This window comes from Diuraphis noxia, unplaced genomic scaffold (genome assembly GCF_037042655.1).
Source record: "Diuraphis noxia isolate RWA-SAM2 unplaced genomic scaffold, SU_Dnox_SAM2 contig0002, whole genome shotgun sequence".
In the NCBI taxonomy this organism is placed as follows: domain Eukaryota; kingdom Metazoa; phylum Arthropoda; class Insecta; order Hemiptera; family Aphididae; genus Diuraphis; species Diuraphis noxia.
The window spans coordinates 40,535,752-40,557,717 of record NW_028301712.1 but is presented as its reverse complement, the minus strand read 5'-3'; the positions used below and the strand labels follow the sequence as shown (position 1 = coordinate 40,557,717).

The 21,966-nt window shown below is 27.2% G+C and overlaps 2 protein-coding genes across 3 annotated transcripts in view; both read left to right on the top strand.

The window, feature by feature from the left end:
* Positions 1–1,206: 1,206 nt before the first annotated feature.
* On the top strand, positions 1,207–4,125 carry LOC107164400 (uncharacterized). The gene is made up of 8 exons (XM_015512212.2): positions 1,207–1,376; positions 1,463–1,675; positions 1,729–1,928; positions 2,446–2,716; positions 2,783–2,881; positions 3,261–3,454; positions 3,535–3,664; positions 3,727–4,125. Exons 1-8 carry the CDS (start codon positions 1,254–1,256, stop codon positions 4,117–4,119), a joined length of 1,623 nt encoding a protein of 540 aa, XP_015367698.2. The 5' UTR covers positions 1,207–1,253; the 3' UTR covers positions 4,120–4,125.
* A 1,695-nt stretch (positions 4,126–5,820) lies between these two features.
* Positions 5,821–21,966, top strand: part of LOC107164394 (uncharacterized) — a 56,854-nt gene continuing 40,708 nt past the window's right edge. The window contains exons 1-2 of one of the 2 annotated variants that reach the window (XM_089220569.1): positions 5,821–6,068; positions 17,439–17,581. In XM_089220569.1, the coding sequence (XP_089076695.1) occupies positions 17,478–17,581 (104 nt within the window). In that variant the 5' untranslated portion in view covers positions 5,821–6,068; positions 17,439–17,477. Of the gene's footprint in view, positions 6,069–17,438; positions 17,582–18,102; positions 18,284–21,966 lie in introns of those variants that run through there. The other variant, XM_015512204.2, reaches the window with a different exon arrangement.

The window sequence follows — 21,966 nt, the reverse complement described above, 5'->3', positions numbered from 1 at the left end:
GTTGTTATCGTAAATACAACCGTTTCGCCTACACGACGTAATATGTTACGATTTTCTACCACGCAAAGTTAATAGTAATAATAATATTGTACATTAAAAAACTACTGAAACAAAGAGATCGTGCAAGTATTGACCATAAGTGTTCTTTGGCCTTCATAAAATTTCTGTGTTTTACAAAACTATAGAATTAAAAATACATGCCATAGAAACCTTTGCACCCACATTTCGTGCGTCTGGCGTTTTTCCAACGATAGAGTAATGTTAAATTGTTTCTGATATCAGAGAGACAGCGGGAACAATTGTAAAGATAGTCCTTCGATAAACCTAGATTTGCTGATAATTTTTTTCAAGAACCGTGGTACTTTATCTAATTGTTTAGGTGTGTCATTAAATAAGTCAGATAAAAGTTGGCAAAAGTTCTACTTTTTTTTAAATTTCGTATAGTTTAAGGACAAGCTGGTAATTTTTTTTAAATTCTGCTTAAAATTATTTATCAGAATTCTATTAGTTATTTAGTTTAATTAGTTATTTAACTTCAATATTGCTATACACAGGTTTAATACTTCACTCATAAAAACTTTGAATAGTAACCTATAACTAAATAAACTAATCGTTTGAAATTCAATTATTAAAAATAAAAATTCACAAAAATATTCTGCTTTTGACTATTTAATTTAAAATGTTTGCTATTATTCAAAACAGTAATCGATGGGTATTAAAATGTTAAAATACTCAGTATAAATAAAAATAATAAATAAATATAATATAATAAAAGTATTTTTATTGTAGAGCGGCCCTAAATACTTGTCCCTATTGAAGTGATTTCTAAATGAAATATGTTTTTATTATAACTTAATTTTTAGTTTAATATATATTAAAATATACTATCGTAACTTCCTATACCTACAACCACTAATAACTAATTATAATTTTAAATTCTAACAACGAATTTTTTTTATTATATTTAAAAATATTATTTTTTAAATATACGTATATATTTTTGTTTTTAATAGTCAAAGAGTGAAAATACATTTTAAATAATACAAATAATTACAATTCTGTATCTATATATTTAATTTTATGTATAATAACATTACAATAGCTATTTACATTAAAAATAATCGTTTCTCGTAGCTACAGCAATGTGTTATGTTATACAATTTATACTTAAATAATGAAATTAGTTTTTATGCTATACAAATCAAAATCATTTTATTTGCAAAAGAACATAACACACATACCGAATAAGCATAATGGTAGCCGGAATAATGCAAACCATTGACGAAAAAGTCGATGAGGATTTTATATTCTTTTTAGAACATTATAATGGAGCTTTTAATACGTTAAAATCTGAAAATGACAAAGAAATATGCAGTGTACGTACTACATATACTTTCTATATTGAATATTTAAATATTTTTGATCTTTTAATATTATTATTTGTGTATGTTTACATTTCTAGAAATGGTTAGATAAACTCGCAATTGAAACGTATAAGACTACAAATGAAAAACAAACACGTAATATCTATTTATCACAATTGATTTTGAATATGAACAGCCGTAAGCTCAGGTATCCATTCAACGAACCACCTAAACCAGACATGTTGTCTCTGGACGGCGTCTTTAAGGAAATTACTAACAAACCTAATCTAGAGGCGCAAAAAGAAAAAGAAGTAAGTGTCTAATTCGTTTATATTCCAGAGTACAAAAATCGTCGTATATTTAGATTGAAAATAACAAAAGTAAATGGTCCCAATTTGTGAGAAACCGAGAAATGGAAATTATCGACTTAAATTTTCTATCGAACGATGGACGGACTTACATAGCGTGCAAAACTTTGTCTGAAAATTCTGGTTTATTCGCATACATTGCTGTTACGATGGGTGATACGACAAGCGGATGGGTTAATACATGTGGTCAAGCTATGTAAGGTCGTTTACTTAAAAATTCATTATTATCTTATAGGCACAAACGTTATTCAAATGTGAGTGGGTTACTGTCATTACGAGTATATATTTAATATTTTAATGTTCTTTTTAATAAGATGAACATGAAATAAATTTAAGTTAACCGTTTTTGGGAATATACTGCGCTTATACATTGAATAAAATATGTATAAGATAACAATTTATATTGTTAGTAATACAAGCATCTACCAGTTGCGTATAGTCTTACACTATAGTTATAAAATATAATGAACACAAATAACCTATGTATTTTAAATATTTGTAGTACACATGAATATTTTGAAAATCAAAAATGAAACATGTACTGATGGTATATATTTAACTTGTGGGTATAATAATATAATGAGTGTCTAAGAAATCATTTCATAACATCTTGATTGTGTGTAGAATTGTATAAGATATACAAATATATTAGTACCGATGATATTTTCTCGTAGTCTGTAGATACTAATTGTTTTATAACATTTTAAATTTAGACCCGCCCCTCAAGTAAAGCCATTAGACTTAAAAGTGGACATGCCTAACGTACAGAATAATAAAAATGGACAGGAGAACAGAATGTATCAATTAACGGCCGAAATTAAATCGATTTTACTAAAACGAAAATCACCGGAAATTCGAATTTCTACTTACGAGTTTTTCAAAAAAATATACAGCAGTATCGAACAAGAGATGTTGAGCGAAGAGGATCCTAACAGTACTGCTTGTCGTGATCCATACGTCGAAAAGTTGCTTGAAAAACTAATAGTGAGACAACAACGAGAAACAGTGAATAGTGAATAATTTATCATGAACATTTTTTAAATATTTTAGATCGAGAACAAAGGATGTGAAAATTTCAATCCACATCTATTCAAAAAAATGAAAATGCTATCAACGTTGAAAAAAAGAGTGAAAAAAATAATACGAGATGTAAATATAAATAAGATCAATACATCTTATTAAAATATGTTCGATGCATCTATGATTATCTAAATATCTCATCACTATCTAGGTGTTACAGAAAGACCTAATAAATAATACAATTATACAGTAATACAAAACAAGTTTTGATCTAATGAATATTAGTTTTTTTCATATTTTTGACTAATATCAGTTTTTAATATTTTATTTATCAGGTTTTTCTGTATTATAATATAGTGCATCTAGCTTATACTTTCGCTTTTACACTTACATTTCATTATTTGAGATTAAATTATCTTATAAAAATTGATTCGTTTTATTAATTACGATCTTGAGCCATTCGTGAAAAATGATCGCAGTTGCTTAACTTGTTTAAAATAATTTCTAGATCGAAGAGCGTAACAACAAACTTTCCGAAATAGAAGTTGCTTCGACGTCTTCTATACTTACCCTAACTAGTCCGGCATCTACCTGTTCGAACTCAGTATCCGAAATGATGTGGGAGAGAGCTTTAGCGGAAAAACCCACTACTGAGGTTACCGACGCACTATATAAGACATATCCCGCTTGTTTAGTTCAAATGTAAGTACCATTTTTACACGTGCTCAGTGTTGTCACATGGTACTATCGTAAAAAAAATACAATATTAATTTAATATAAAGGTTCTTATCTATATTGGTGAGGGAACGCCAAAAAATTGTTCTCCGACTCCTGGAAAAACAAGAGAACCTCATAGTGGGTATGAGAAGAGATCTACAAACCGAAATCAAACGTGGAATACAGTATTATAAGGTTGTTGTGCCGAACGACCGATTTGTATGAGAAATATTGTTATTCAGACAACCATTTTATAGGTCGCCAGGAGAGAATGGATGGACGTCATGCGGGTAATTATACATCACAACAAAATAAAAGCAAGTCTTACCGAGAAAGACAATGGAGGAAACTCGAACAGTACGAAAGGCGATTATCTAGATGATACGATTCGTAAGGAAATCAACGACACTAGGAGACGGCTGGAGAAAATAAACGGGAAAAATGAGAAGTTGCAAGATGATATTTGTGAGCTGAACAAGACATTACATGAGATGATGGAAAAAATTGATATGGAACAAGTACAAACTGATGATCTGCTGCGTGATTTTCAAAATGAGATAAACAATGAAAAAAATCTTATAACGGAAAGGGCTCAAACTATCGATCAGTTAGGCGGGATGTTAAAAGCACGGGAACAATTTAGTATTTAATGTTATTCGAACACGAAAATTTTGAAGTGATTTGGACATCCTATGTTATTATATACATAAAATTTAAAACTGACACTATATTGTTTTAAGTTATAGTTAAAATATAAATTTATTTTTATTTTATAACCGAAAAGGTTTCATCATAACGTCTAAATCCCCATACAATTTTAATACATATATACATATGATATATAGGTATTCCATTTATAGGTATTTCATAGAAACAAAGGTAGATAGTGTAACCATTCTGATGTACAGTTAAGTGTTGAATATAATACCTTGACAATGAGTAGGTCACTATTAATAGTGTAATGTATATGTGTTAAATTTGAATTCGGCGGTAAATCGTTGCATACGATTATACGAAAAACGATTTTGAGAGAAACGGTTTGTCAGTTTGTATTACTAAGTACAGTACATTGTTGTACATGTCATGATTTGATTTGATATCGCTATTAATGTAAACTGAAATATTCTAATCTTACCTTGCTTCTTACAATTATTTATTCAGCTCATTTTATTTATAATAAATTGTTAAGCCTTTTCGACCTTTAAAATATAACATCATAGTTGTATCGTTGTATGATTTTGATCAAACAGTATATACGTGTAATAGACAATAGTTTAGAAGTACTACCTATGTCAATTAAATAAAAACTGCATTTTATAATGTAACTTAACTCGATTCATAGCTTTATTGATGTTTATTTTATTACAGGTAGGTTTAAGATAACTCTAGAAACTTACCTTTTGTGAGTATTACGCTGTTAAAGTGAAATTATACTTGTTTTATATATTTTATTTTGTATATAATAATTAGTAACTATATATATTTATATATATTAAGTAATAAAAATGGTTAATTAATACATCATACATAGACAAAATCGTTATGGTTATAATTTATAAATGTTATAATAGTTGTATGTATATCATTTATTTTACATACAAGACTATTAAACATTAATGAGTTATCTATAGTTATATAATAATATATTACTATAAATTATTTTTTTTTTTTTGGGATTAATTTTATTATTATTACCTGTTATTTTTTTATTTATTAGAAAAGGATCTACAGATGTGGTTATTCTTTTTCTCGTAAATCTGAATGTTTCAATATTTAAAAATTTATATTCACTCACGCTCATAGAGTCGTATTATATAAATCCCTGAGAAATTTGAAATTCGACTTCACCGAAAACCCAAATAAATTTAACATATCACTGCACATCGACACAGGCCGTGAAATAGAGAAGCTACCCCCGATGTCTATAGTTATATATTAAGTGTATGTATTTGTGTCACGTAACAGTGTAACACTATTTATCCCCGAAACTTTTAGCCCGCGCCATTTGTCATTTAATATTAATATTTGCTTGGAAACGATTGTTTTGGTCAGATATATAACGTAATATATCGGTACCTATAATACGACATATAATATGAGTATATGACACCGCAGTGTTGAGTTATATTATCTAAATTTCTGTTTTTACGTGTCAAGTACGGATTTCTATATGTATAATAAGACTGCCTATATACTCAATAGTGACAATAACGTAACAACATATTACAACGTATTGGTATATAAAAATGAATAAGACATAATAATATAAATAGCCACACGGCCGGTAGAGGGGTGCGGAGGCTTTGCGAAGTTTCACTTTCCGTCGATCTGCCGTCGTCTACCCAGACCGTTCAGTCACCGTTGCGTGCTCGTTGTGTATAGTGATCAACCGCGTAGATCTACTGCCGTAACAGACTTGTAGCACGTGGACCTGTATAGTGATTTCTCGTTGCCGGTTTATTATTATTATTATTAATATTATACAATATAGTTTTTTTTTATGGTTTTGGTTTTTTTTTTTTTAACTACCAACATCCATTGCATAGCACCGGTCATCAGCTTCATCGCAGATTACCACATGTGCTACGAATTACTTACAGTGAGTTTATTTATTTGTCACATATTTTTAATTTAATTTTTGCTATTTAGTTTTACCAAATTTTAAATTTTATCAATACATCATACTGGCATCCGTAACATTTATTATTCTTTGAGCCCTTAATATTATTATATTGTAACACGGACTTCAATAAAAATGTTAAAACTATAATATAAATGCACTACTATCCGGTATTCACCGATAAGAGTATAATATCATACAATATTATATATTATCAATTATGTTACAATATTTTATCGAACCACATTACATTGTATTTATTAACGTTTGGGTGCATATATATATAACATTTTATACAGCATCGTTAACTATAGTAATGTATACCAAACATTTAGTTTATGATATTGTAAAGTTGGCAAAAACTTGGATATATTTTTTGAAGTATAGTAATGTATTCTCAAAATAAAAACAAGTGGCATTTTTTGTATTTACGACATTAAATTCCTTGGCTACCTAGGCATATTTAACTTTCAGTCAATATTTTTAATGAAAAAACCAATTGAGATAGGTATAAAGAATAACTATTTGCTGAAAAAAATTCAAGGGTACTAGGTAATGCATGAATAATGCATAAGTTATATTATGCTGTCTTAAATGTTCGTATTGTCCGAATGTATTTTTAATTTGTATAATATACAAATATAAAAATATACATATAATATTTCATGAATACTGAAAACAAAACACATTTTACTTTCTAAGTTAAAGTTTATGCTGCTAATATTTTAATATAATAATAATATAATTTTATAAAATTTTATAAAATCAATATGATTAAGTAGGTATTTTTATCATTTTAGATTAAAATTTAACTACCTACTATTGCTTATCATATAAAAATTTGTTTTTTATCACATTATTTATAGTTGCATTTTGAACTTCTATATACCTACCTTATATTTTTTTAAACATAAAATGAAATTTTATATATAAATAAAAAAAAATAATGGTTTGATTATGAAATATATTCATATATTTGGATTTAATATGATAATATTGATAGTCTAAAATATTTTTTATTTTTTAAATTAAGTCCAAAATCTTAATTCTGTGGCTTATTTGACTTGTCTTCGGTGACATTTGAATAATATAATTTTCTTATTACTTCTAGCTGAATAGTAATTACAAACCATATAAATCTAGTCACAAAATATAAAAATGACCATAAGTTTCAATAAGAGTATTCTTAGAAAATTTATTGTTTTAGGCAATTAAAACTATAGGTGACTGGTGATTAATTTGAATGGATTATATTTTAGGCCAACATACAATAATAGGATATAGTTTTAAATGCAATATAATATGTGTAGATATATAGTGTTGTATAAATAGGGCTTGGAAATGAATGACTTTTTTACCAATTTTTTTAACATATTTAGATGATGTTTTCAGTTAAAAAAATGTGTTTCAATAGCATAATATAAATAAATAAATATCTAAATAATTAACCTCCGTATTGCATTTATCGACAAAGTCATTTTTTGTAACTTGATAGATTTACTGTTATTTTAAAAAATTATCACTTTTTTCGTTAATGGTTTATGTCGAATTATTATTGTTATATTATTAAAATAATTGTAATTACATTTCACAACTATTTATTTAAAATTTAACAAAATATTCATTCTTTTTAAACTTGAGAAATAAATGTTAATAAACTTGTAGGTTGTAAACATTTGATTAACACAATAAATTTATTAAAATTGATGAGATAATGTGTTATTAATCGTGGTATGTATACTTTCATGGTTTCAAAACATTTTTTTAGTACATTTTCAGAGAAAATTTGGTTATATTTGCATTTTGTTGATGTTTTTTGCTTAATATTTTTTTTTTATGTCTTCAATTTCCGACCCTTAGTTAACTATATGTCATCAACAAATCAAATTAATTAATCTGTGGAATAATTTAAAACGTTCTCATAAATAATTAAGTATTTATCATTTGGAAGCTTTTGGTGACAAATCATTTATATTATTAAATTAAAAATAATAGTATATTCTTGTAAATAATATAATAAACATCTATATCTATTAATTTTCACCAAAAGATTTTTATTTTATCATTCATATGTTTTTAATTTGAAAAATTTCATTTACTAAAAATATTTGATTTTTATGATAAATTATAAACTATTAGTAAATATATCATTAAATATTTGAAAAGTTTAGGTGTATTAAAAATGGGTTTTTGTATATACCTTTACAATAATTACGACTCTCGATTTTAATTATGGTATAAGGTACTCATAACGACGAAAATTTAACGCTATATCAGAAGTGTTTATTTAAAACATATTTTAAAAATGCAAAGTCATGATCTTTTTATTGAAAGTTATGCACATAGCACATTGTCATATAACTACTGATACGTTGTCATTAAACACGTTGGTCCTGCAGTTGGTTAAGTTATCTAATATTTAATTGTTTGTTTATTCACTTATTATTTTCATAGAAATATTCTAAACATACAAATTCAATATTACATCAAAATATACTAAACGAATTACCAATTAATACATTGGTGTGATTATGTAAAGTTTTTTTACACGTAATGCCATAAAATTAAATAAGCCTATTTCGATAGTTATCACAGATCATGATACAATAGTGAAATATGAAATTCGTATGAATCATATTACATACAAAGACATCCCGCACGAGATTCACGATGGCAAGATTATAATATAATAATAATTTATTTTTTGAGGAGCTCGACACCTTAATACAATTTTAATGATTAATTATTATTCATTGGAAAATATAAAAGTAACCGAAGTTGAAGTTTAAATACTTGCTTTTATATCCCATGCATATTATAGTTGTGTATAAGTCATCCATAAGGAGACGAAGGACAAGGACGATTTCGTGGAAAATGTATTATCCATAGTAATTATTGTATTCACATATTAATAATATTCAGTTCATTCAGTTCATTGAAAAATATTATTACATTTTATTAACCATTAAAAAGTGTTCATACCTTATATTGTACTTATTTAATTGATAATGACAAAAATATTATTTTATTATATAAATATAATTATAATTTGCGTATTAATAATAATTGTTTGAATAACATTAATATTCAATTTACATCTAATAATTAGTTTTGGATAGATAATTTTTTTCGTAAAAAGTTATATAATCAAATTAAGAAAAATATTGTTATGTAGTAAGATTTCGTTTTCATTTTATGATAAATAAATTAATAATAATTGCACATTTTTTAAAAACAACAAAATACAATCTATGAGTTGAAAATAATATTGAAACAACACGAATTCACTTATTTCTAGCAGAATAAGTTTCATGCCTAGCATTATTTTTATTGTTAGTAACGACTAACTGCCTCTGGTCCATAAAATGCCTGAACTTAACAGTAATACATAATTTAATCTAAATAGCCTGGTTATGGGCTTGTTATTTTTAAACAAACTGTGTATGTGTATCCTGTAGCGAATTAATCTGTTTTGAATAGATAGATATATATTGTTTTAAAATAATATTGCACACGAACGAAATTCAAATAAGTACAGACGAATAGAATATACCTACTCAAGTCCAACTTCAACACAATTCAACGATGCAGGTAGGTAACCATCAGAAAAACCACACAAATATTACGAATGCGCGCGCGGTTGTGTGTGTGTGTGTGTGCGCGCGCGTATGTTTATGATGACTACACGATAACAGTTTGGCCCACGAGAGAAAGGTTCCGCATGAATATAAAATAAAAATAATAAATGAAATAAAATTCCTCACTGAGAAATAAGAATAGGTGTGACAACCTGTATGCTTACCTATGTGTATTTACTATTTGGTATAGCTATATATAAAATATGTACGGGTTGGACTTACTCATCCAATCAGTAAGAGAGAGAAAAAAGGCGCGTTACTCTTTTAACAATTTAACAGTTAACAACAGACAATAATATATAAGCTGGAGACTGGAGTTATGTCACTGGGATTTTAAAGTTTTTTTTATAATAATAGGTAATGAGTGCACATCATATTATAATATACATACATTATACCAGTGTACAGTGTACACACAGAGTGATCCATTTAATGCTACCAGACGACAACATGAAAAATTTAAGGAATCAAAAAATTAATTGAGATCAAAATTGAGTATACAAATATTGACATTATAGACAATTTAATAAATACGCAACCTTAAAAAATAATGGGAATTTCAATTATTATATTACCTTGTTTATGATAAAAATAACCACTCTGTATAAACATTTAGTTATAGTTTTAATACTTCGGACCTATATACTACATATTTACATAATATAATATACATATATATATATATATATATATATATATAGACATATAATAGTGTCGCCCATTTGATTGCATCTCATCATTCTCAACACTATAACACCTCCACACCCAACTGCATAATGTTTTTTTTCACGACTAGGAAACGATTGAACTTCTTGAACATTCCAGGGTTTTAGGCTCATGTATATTATACCTATAGTATGCCTCTATAGATATTAATTCTGAAGTCGTAAATTTTCTTTGTTATTAATTAATATATTAGATATTATTTTAAATTTGAATACATCATGTTATTGGTTTCTCAATGATATGGTCAAATCATTTTGACAAATATAAACATAAAAAAATTCCTCGACGGCCGTTAAACGATTTAATGTTTCTGAGACAATCACAATTACAATTTTCAAGAGCATATGTGTATCGTGTATAAGAAAACACATACGAGTGCCAACTAATTTGATTAGGTTTGTGTTTCTATAAGTGAGTATGGTATAGACGTACAAATTAGCGTACCTACTTTATTAACGAACGTTTTAAATTGCGCAATGTGGAGAGCGGCTGTACGCCCAGTCAATATTATGCTTAGGTATATTATGTATGATATACATCATAATATTATTACAATATTGTGTCGAGGTATTCTAATGAAATTAGTTTTTCAGTTACGATCGACTTCCGTTTGCTGATCCGAAAATTAATTACGGTCAAAATCGAAAATCATTCCCACTACCGTTGTAGGTTTACGCTATAATATTCGCGTGGCAAAACAATAATTATAATCAAGCGGTACGGTACCTATACCGCTACATGTGATTTCGTTTAATTGCGTTCGTTGTCCCGCAAATATAATCATCACATTCGTTATACAATATGCAATATAGGTACCTATGTATACCTACGACACGAACATAATAACGTAATAAAATAATATAAATAATACACAAATGGCAAACACATATCCGCGCACAAACATACAACGCTTCCTCAGGGCAATGTGTTTCCATCCGTGGGAGTAATAAGACTTTTGTCCGCATAATAATTACAATATATATGTTATATAGGTATTTATAGTCTTAATGCTAATACGCGCACTCCAGCATTAAACGTATATATATAATATCTATAGCGACTTTTTTCTGACGTATCTTATTATTCGTGTTATTGTTGTTCCTATAAGTATAATATATAATGTTCACGTCTTGTAATATTGTCTGCGTCGTGTTCGCAACATTAGTTTTTATTTTTTCAAACATAATTTATAGGTAGATAGGTACCTACATAGATCATGAGGTTTCACTATCTATAATAATGTCACTTTGGCATTTGCAGGCAAATTATGAATTCGCCTCCGCGAGTCTATATATATATATATATATAATACTTATATGTAATGACTTTGATTTTTTTTTTATCAGCTGACTTTCTGGTACCGGTAATCGAATGATTATTTTTCAGAGTCAAACAATAGAATATTATCAATACAGATGTTGGAAATTTCGAATTTCTGTAAAAGTTATACGGTTATGGATACATATTACATCTAATGTACAACTATATTATTGACCGTGACAAATACATGCACATATGCGTATTATATATAGAGATATAGGTACTCACACAAGCCCTCCCCCTCATTTTAATGGCCCCACTACCACAGGTCTCAAGTTCAACGTACCTCCATATTATTATAATATGCTTGTAGATATAGCTGTATAGGTATACTAAATTATACATAATATATTCTATGACCACTGTAATACAACAAGAGATAACTGCAACAGTATACACTCGTTCTGTATATTGTACGAAAAACAAAATCCTATAGCCCGCACAATGTGTAGGTATATTATAAGGTAGGTATTAAAGTTATAATACATCCACGAGCAAATGATGATCCAGTGCAGCTGGAACAATTTGTTTTTAAAGCCTGCACATTATGATATAGCTCACGTTGAATGAAAATCTAAATTATAGCTTGTATGCGATACGAAATACGAATAGAATAGAAAAAAATCCACGTCATTGTGTTCCCCTCTCGTTGCGTGAACGAAAAAAAGAAAATATATAACAGCTTGTCGAATGTTATATACGCCGTTGGCGAAGGTGACAAATTCCGTACAGTTCATTATACTCCCACCAAAATGTACAATATAACGAAAAGGGTCCGGTCGAAAAAAAATGAAAAATATATCAACATGACATTATAATATATTGTGATGTAATTGTTTGACAGGTTCATGTATTGTAATAATATCATACATCGCGCGCGAAAAAAACAAAATATGCAAAACCCATTATATTATATTTACGCATTACACCGATATAATGGTATATTACAATAGTTTTTAAGATTTCCCAAAATTGTTTCTGGTCGTCCGAGATTTAACTCAAGGAGCATCACAAACGTGAATATTTTAATCGAAAATGTGTAGATATAATGTAAAAAACGATAGGTGACGATCATAGTCCATAATATAGTTATAATTTAAATTAATTGTAAGTACTATTTTATTATTATTGTTATATACATTTTGCTTACCGATTTATTGCTTTAATGCACACGTTCTCGGTATATTAGTATATATATATATATATATTTTTTTTTTAGCATGTTCTTAGTATATACTTACTTACTATAACACTGGACCACCATTTGAGGAGGGGGAGGGATTGGAGAATTAATCTGTGATCTGTCGAAAAGTAAATATTACTACTACCGTTAAAGAAAAAAAATAAAAAAAAAAAAAAAACTACCGTTAACTCGACATTTAATGTTAAGTTCTTCAGATGTTAAAAAATTTAAATCGAACCTACTTAAAAATCCGAATGAAAAAATCTTATTTCATTATACATTATACATGATAATTAATGATAAATAAAAATGTTTATATTGATATCATGGATTTTTTACTCTTTTGATATAATAATGTAATTTTATTAGTCTATTAGTAATTTAGTATATTCCATTTTTTCATTATATTTCAATATATACTCACTAATGAATATCATTAAAATAACTCAAAATTCAAATAAAACGTTGTAATTATTTCAATAATAATCACCACAAAAAAAAAAATAATAATTGGTTTACAATATGATTGAATTTTGTTTTTATTTGTGAATACATAAAATGATAGTATTGATGTATTACATTAAGTATATGCGTTCACTTCTAACTGCTTTCTAAACTCGTTTTTTGCAAATTATTTAAACACGGTGCAAGGTGTCTGTATAATATAAAGGACCTATTTATATTGGTATAATTATAATTATTTATTAATAATACCCTCGGCAACATGGGCCATTGGGTTTAAAGTGAGAAATATATATAAAAAAAAATTACATGAATTATATCTATATCTAAATTATATTGGTATAATATTATGACATTAATTGCTCTAATTTTTCGTACGTCTCATTTCATTGTTCACTTCTTAATAACACAACTGCAAAATATAAGTATAATATATTATTATGAGTACACACACACACCCGCATATACGAGTATATATATATTTATATTTGTTTTATTTTTGTATCACTTTATCGGTTCATATTACAACTCAACAAATAATATTATTTTAAATAAATAATATTAATTACAATATAATTTTAAATATATAATTGATACCTATATACACTTTAAAAAGATATAAAATAAAAGCTATAATATAAAGCACCGAACGGTGATTTAGAAAAGTTTGCTTTCGAGATAAAACAGAACCAAGCAGAGATAGACAAGAACTCAGTTGGAACAGACGAGAAGTTATGCAGGTAAAACCCCATTAAGTAGTGTAGTGAAGCAACAAGTTTATTTTTAAGTTTTAACTTAAACTGATAAGATGGAAAAAGTAAGTGGTGGCAATTTGAAAATTAACCTGTGCATTGGGAATTTTATGACAAGAATGAGTAACGAGAAATATTGTAGCAGAAAGCGAATAGCCAGTATATAAGAGATCGCGGAAAGAAAATATTATTACAAATAATTAATCGTATACTGGAATTATGTGGTTATTGGAAAAAATAAATTTATAGGACAAATTATAATATAAGTACGTTAGACATTTCTCGTTGTTAGTATACTCCTACAATATTAGTGCAACAACTCAAAAATACATTTGTTTTTAGTTAGGTACTTATGATTTTCTTACGGTAAAAATTACATTATTGACAACGCAGTTTTGAAGTACCTACTTACTGTTTTTGTATACCTATAAAAATAAAAATAATAAGATACCTAAATACCTAATATTGTGAATTGTGAAATACTTTTTGTGATATAAACATTAAATATTTTAACATTTTGTGAAATCTTTTGAGTCACTACATTGATAATGTGCTGATTCAGCAGTTTATCCTTCGTTATTTTAGTCTGAAATCATTTAGAGCTAATAGCTCAGTGTATTGGCGATACTATCGCAGGATATATTTTCGCACACAGTTGAACAGATCATACATTTGTAGGTAATCACACCTCTTCGGATATAATGCCACGCAAATACTGACCATTCGTTAGCTACCTATCTAAATAATTAGGCATAATAAATTAATACAAGACGTAATATTATGTAGGTATGTGGGTTACGCAACGAGAAAAACTTATGTAAACAAACAGACCATAGAAATTATAACGACGGCGTTAACAATTCGATATAATTTCATTTCAGCGTCTGCACATGACGCGTCTCCATTATAGGGACTGACTCAGTTGTATTTCGTCGTGCGATGCCGTGGGGGTTGTTGTTGAAATGGAAATGCAACAGTTATAATTGCTCGAAATTCATAATATAATGTTCGTCCCAAAACAGTTATATATTGTTATAATATAATACGATACATCCAATCTCATAATAATTGTCCAATACGTATTGTGTGTATTGTATACCCGCTAATGGCCGCTATACACGTGGAAGATGCCTCGGGACGTGTGTTTATTGTAAAAATAATTTTTTCATAATAGAATTGATTACATTTTTTTTTCTTTCATTTTGCATCATTGTCCAATGACACAACGCTATAGTCTACTGGACGACATTGGGTTGATTGAACTTTAGTATGTGGCAAGGTTTCCGATGCATATTATGTTTATTACTACTGCTAGCTGATAATAGTTAAATCTATGGGATTGATGAGTTCCACACTTTTTTTCAATTCCAATCAAAGTTGTGACAATATTTAAATAATTATTGTTGGTGTTGAAAAGTTAAAGTAACGTTCAATATAGGTACTAAGAAATATTTTATTTTAACAAAACAAACTCATTTTGCTGCTGGTTAGGTGTTCAAGAAATTATAAGGACATATTTGAAGTTATTTTTACTAATTTGTTTTAAAAGGCAATATATTATTTAATATGTATATTAACTTAAACTTAAAAGTATATACCATGCTATATACTATATACCTATAGTATATAGCTAGGTATACTGTATTTAACTATCAATACCTACATAATATTAAAATATCGATTTTACAATATATATATATTATTTTTTGGTTTTGTTTGTAAGTTATAGATTTTTATAAACAATCAGTAAAATAGAAGCTCGTTAAAGTAACTTGCTCAGTCTTATAATCAGGGCTGATTATTCTCTATAGATATCTAATGGAACTAAAAAAGGACCAAAAAATTATATGCTTACGTAAATAGTTAAATATATATTAGAAGTATTTAACTAATGAATGGATTTAAAAATGTGTCTTTATTCTGCTTGATTTTTTTTTTTTTTAATAGGTATTCAATAATTTTTTATACATAAATTAGATAAAAACTTAATACAAAAGCACTTATTTATACTCACAAATTAAATATGGAGTATTTTATTAAAATCCATGAAAACTGCAACAAATAAAGTTTATACGTTTTACCTTAAAGATTTATTTTTCAAATTTTCTTAATGAAAAGATTGTAAGTTGCATTTTCTTTTTAATTTGTAAAAATTAGCATTATAGTTATCTACTAAAAATATATATATATATAAAAAAAAATTTAATATGTAAAATTAAACTGGAACTATACCTCTAGAAATTTGTTATGAAACATAAAACCACATAATATTACTGGTAATATCTGGTTTTATATTTTTAAATGAACCAAACTTGTTTCTCTCCGCCTTTTTTGTGACTCTAAAATCAAAGATGTGTGTATGTAATTGCTTGTTGTTCATCTGCGTTGGTTAAAATACAACTATTACAATGAAATATAATAATAATAAAAATATATGTAATAATAGATACTTTATAAATTGTATGAGGTATTTACGTTACAATAATATAAACTGTACTAAATAAAAAAAATAATAGCATATGATTTTAGTAAATAGTAAATACGATAATTTATTAGTTATAAATAATTTTAATGTTATATAAATATATATACACTATATAGAGTAATATTAATGGATATTTTCTTTTATCATGTGAACTTATATCAAAAGTTCTCCTTATCAAATTTACTTATTGTATTATTAAATATAGATTTAAAATAAAAAAATGGAATATAAAAATAGTATTTATTTTAATATAAACAAAGCGTAAAATTAATACAGTATTTTATTAATATGACTAAAAAGTTATATAATGACAATTATTATAATTATAATTTTGTTTAGACTACTATTTTGTTTTACTATATGGAAACTCGAATCACCTACATTCTGATAGGAATTAATCAATACTATTATAAGAATTACAAATTATAGGGTTAAAAAACGAATTTGTATTAACAGTTTGAATAACAATAAAGTGAAATTTGTAAGAAGATACAGTATAATAAGTAATAAGCATCGAAAGGAGTGACAGTATGACTATTAATCAAACATGGAATATGATGTAACTTATAATATTTAAATAGCGTCAAATTTTACATAGATTTAATATTATTTTAACTCTGTGTTGATATTTTCCTTACCATTTGAATCAATTTTGAATTTTTGACATTTATATATATGTTTATATGTAGAGAAAAATTATTACAAATAAATCAATTGATTAATATTATACATATATATATATAATATTTCTAAGCTAATGACAGCCTTTTTACAATTTTACAGGCATTATTTGAAGTGTAATGGGTGCGTGTTTCTTCAGAGATGCACAAATGGCTGCAATTGCCGGCCAATCCGACAGACGATCCGCTGGCCACTGTTTATCCAATCAACCACTACAAGAAGTCACATGTCTACGCCGTTACTAGGTATATTTTGTAAATAACCACATTATAACAGGATATAATTTTATTACATAGAATTAAAAAAGATAATAGTCGTAGCCTTATTTTCGTATAGTTCAATCCAATGACAGAAAATTCTTCACACAGTCAAAATATCAAACACATATTCTAGGTACTTCATTGTTTACTCATATATTTTTATGATAATATAGTTTTGAACGATGCACCAATACCTAGTATAATAGCCAATATAAACCCATCATAATCATATGGTTTAAACTTCGAAGTTTATGTATTATGTATATGCGTATTTAATTTTTAAACAATAAATTTAGAAAATACCAAATTATTGTTTCAATATCAATCCCATCACTCATTAAGGAACATTACTAACTCGATAATCACTTAACTACAAATAAAATGTATATAATATTCGTACTTCGCTATAATCTTCATCTTCGGCGATGACTATTAATGATTAATATAGTGTTAATATTTTTATTTCGAAAAGTGTGTATAGTAACATATTTCTTTTATTTCTTTAGTTTTCATAGTAATTTCGACTTCCTGCTTCCGATTGGTTACAGTGGTTTATCGGAGAATTAGAGAGCGAAGGTGAATCCCACGTGAATAATTAAGCTGGCAAAAAACTGGTTTCTACACATCATTTAAATTAGTGATGACGATATTCAGTCAACGTTTATTAGATGCAGTATTAGCTGAAAAGTGAGATTTCCATTTGTATTTGCCAGTACACTTCATCGAGAATTAAAAAAATCGAACCAGTTTATTGATTTTCATTACGAGCAACAGTATTTTTTTTTCGAATAAACATATTATATATTAAATTTTGAAAAACTAACTGAACTGTAGATTTTAGTTATTTACCATGTAAATTCGCACACGCCATATACAGTAATCCCAACAGTACCAATAACAGTCTTATAAAGTTTTAGCAAATAGCTCTTGGGTATAGTAAATTAATCGTTTAAATGAATCGATATCGTAAAGTATTGTTATTAAATATAATAATCGTACAACAATCTCACAATGTTTTCATTAAAAATTCGGTATTTTGGTAAATTACACGAAAAATCATGTACGTCACGCAGCACCGTGATACAAACAATGAATCCGTGAACTCCGAACCAGCCCGTCAATCCAGGTCGGTGTACTCCATCATGAACACGCGAGGATAATTTGTTACCTATTATTGTACCGAAATTATGAGCCCGAAAATCGAGAGGCGCAACTGCATCGGCACGGCATCCAGGTATTAATGAGGTGGCGTATGCGGTATTATGCCGGTTATGGTCCAGCAGATTCGAGAGAAACCTAATAAGGACGTACTTGGATATTTGAGATAAAAAATAAAATACGTGCATACACATCTGAAGGTCACTATATATACTACATCGCGGTGGTGCATTGCAGCCGACGAGCGATGTATTTTTTTTATATATAGTGTCAGTGTGCGAGCTGTGCTTATAATACAGCCTTTATATATATATAAATATAGTTTATACATAAGTAACAATATCGTTTTACCTTCATATCCTCGGCACGAAGACACAGGGCCGATACGAGATTTACAGCCGACTTCGAAAAATTTTCACGAACAAAAATCAGCTCCCGCGAACATGACTTACTTATCCTTCGGTTCTCTTTTGTGACAATTTGTCGGACGATTGATATGCACCGTGATCAGCTCCCATTGTTCGTGCGTTATTCTCCCCGTAGCACAAGAAGACCAAAATCATGTTGCAATTCCTCCTGCTGACCTTATACGGTCTGATGAGAAAGAGAAATGCATATATATATATAAATATTTAGTAATAATATAAAATAATATTTTATTCTTTTATTTCCATTTATCGTTCATGAATCACGGCTATTCGCACTGACTGTACAATTATACACCTGCACCATCCACGTCCAGGATGTATTTATAATCACGAGCTGGAGCTAAAGCAAATTATTACTTTATTTTTTTTAAATATATCGTTAAAATTTTAAGACACACTGGTTTTCATAATATCTAACATAACAAGTACTTACATATAGGCATTATATAATGTAATATACGTATTACGTATATACTGCACTATACACTCGACAAATAATATTTATACCTACTTATTAATAATAATATTACTTACCGAATTGGCAACTATTTAAGTTTGAACATTTCAGCTTATACAAATATACATATCATTATAATACATTAAAGTATAAATATAACGTAATTTTTCAAAATTATAGGTGTTTCAGTATTTGTTTTAGTGGGCATAATATGTAGTTTTCTAGTTATACCTATGCTATATTTCACCATACTTAAATATAGTATTATGTACATGTATATTTCTATTATTATTAAACCCACTGACAACAAAAGAGCATTGAGAGAGTATAGGTTACAACAAATTTTCTTCCAACTAGTTGTTATAAAAATGTCATAACCAATATAAAAAAAAAAAAATTAATAATTACAACTTTATCTTTTAGATTATGTTTTGATAATAATCCGCTTTTACGAAATTAGTCGATAGTGGCTGCAATTTAAGGAGTATGGAGAAATTCTTTAATAGACATTAGCAGGAAGGTCGTAGTTCGGTCTATGATATTTTTATCAGCCTGAAATTTAGCAAAGATGATATTATATTAGATTGTGAACATAATGTAATGGAATCTATAACCTAATATCAATTTTGCGTTACAACATTTTTGATGAACCTACATTTACTATCAGAAATATCTACATATTTTGTAACTCAAAATTCACGGTTGGAAATATTTACTAAGTTTTTAAATTGTACATTATAAACATTTTGAAAAATATATAGAAAATATTAATATATGAGTAAATAACCGTAGAAAAATTAATTTGCCACTTGTAAGTCAGTGATAGGTTAAATTATTTTGAAATTTTAATTAGTTACACGTAAATTAGGTGAAAAAATATTTTTTTTCTGAATTAAATACCTAGTGCTCATATAAATCAAAGATCATAAAATTATTTTAATTAGAAACTCGGTAGAATTCGCAACATTTAATTATTAACGACATTTTACTTCTAATTTGTTCGTAAAATCGTATGTAATTACATATTATTAAGCATAATTTACAAATAAGTCATTTTACCTTGAAAAACGTTATCCAATCCGTTGTTGTTTAAACATCCCATATACACATTCATAATACTTCCAACATCTAAGGTATTTTAAGTATATGTACCTATATTATAACTATTAAGTACTATACAATGATTACAGTTCTATAGACCTAAATGAACATTGCGTGATTCATTTATTGTATTTGTACATAATATTATAGCGTAATAGTATATGTGTAAGTATAACCTTCCGTGATAAAAACTTTAATTTCATTTTCATTCATGATTTGTTCGCGCCACGTTGTGTGAGCATAATACAATGTATATGAATGGTCGTAATTATCACAGCTATTTACTAGGTACTGTTGAACTACCTATATAGATAGGTAATATAACATAAATATTTCTTATACTAATTTTAATACGTGTATTTGATGTTTTGTAATAACAGATAATTAATTTTGTTGTTATTATCCAGCCGAAAAAACTTCACCAACTCGTTGATTCGGTATAAAATTATGTAGGTATATTAGAATCCTAAACATTTCTTACATAATTTATTTGTGTTTTTTTTTTATACTTAATAAATTGTTCATATAAATATTATTGAACATAAACTATCCATAGAAATAGATGCTAAACCCATCCCTTTTTCTTTTAGAATTGTTTTCGTATTTTTATAAGATGTTACTAATAATTATAATGTAGCACAATTTAACAAATTATTAAATCTCACTCGTGCTTGTATAATTGGTATTTGAGAACACATGTTACCAAAATAATGGGTTTTGATGTTCATCTTACGCTTAAGTTAAAAGTTCAAATTATTTTTGAACTGTATTTAATACGGGAAAATCATGTTACTTTAATTTGTTAAAAGTAACATAAGTGAAAACTATTAGTGCAGAATAACTGGCATATAACAAGTACTTTCTGTTCATATATACATATATGGCTATAAATTTAATATAAATATATATATATATATATTTATTAATATTGCTATAATATAATCTAGGTTTTAGTCATCTGCAGGTATTCGTATTCCATTATAATAAGTAATGTACAGAATATTTGATTTAATAGTTGTAAGTACACATTACACATTCTAATAAAAACAATGGTACCCTACTACTCTCTAAAAATAACATATAAATTCGATTAATTAATATTATAATTACACATGGAACTAAAAATCATGGTCTTAATGAATCTCTTTAAAATAATTTTCAAGTATTTAATACTTAACTACTAAGTTTAAGCATATAAATTCAATATAATATATTAATATACGCTT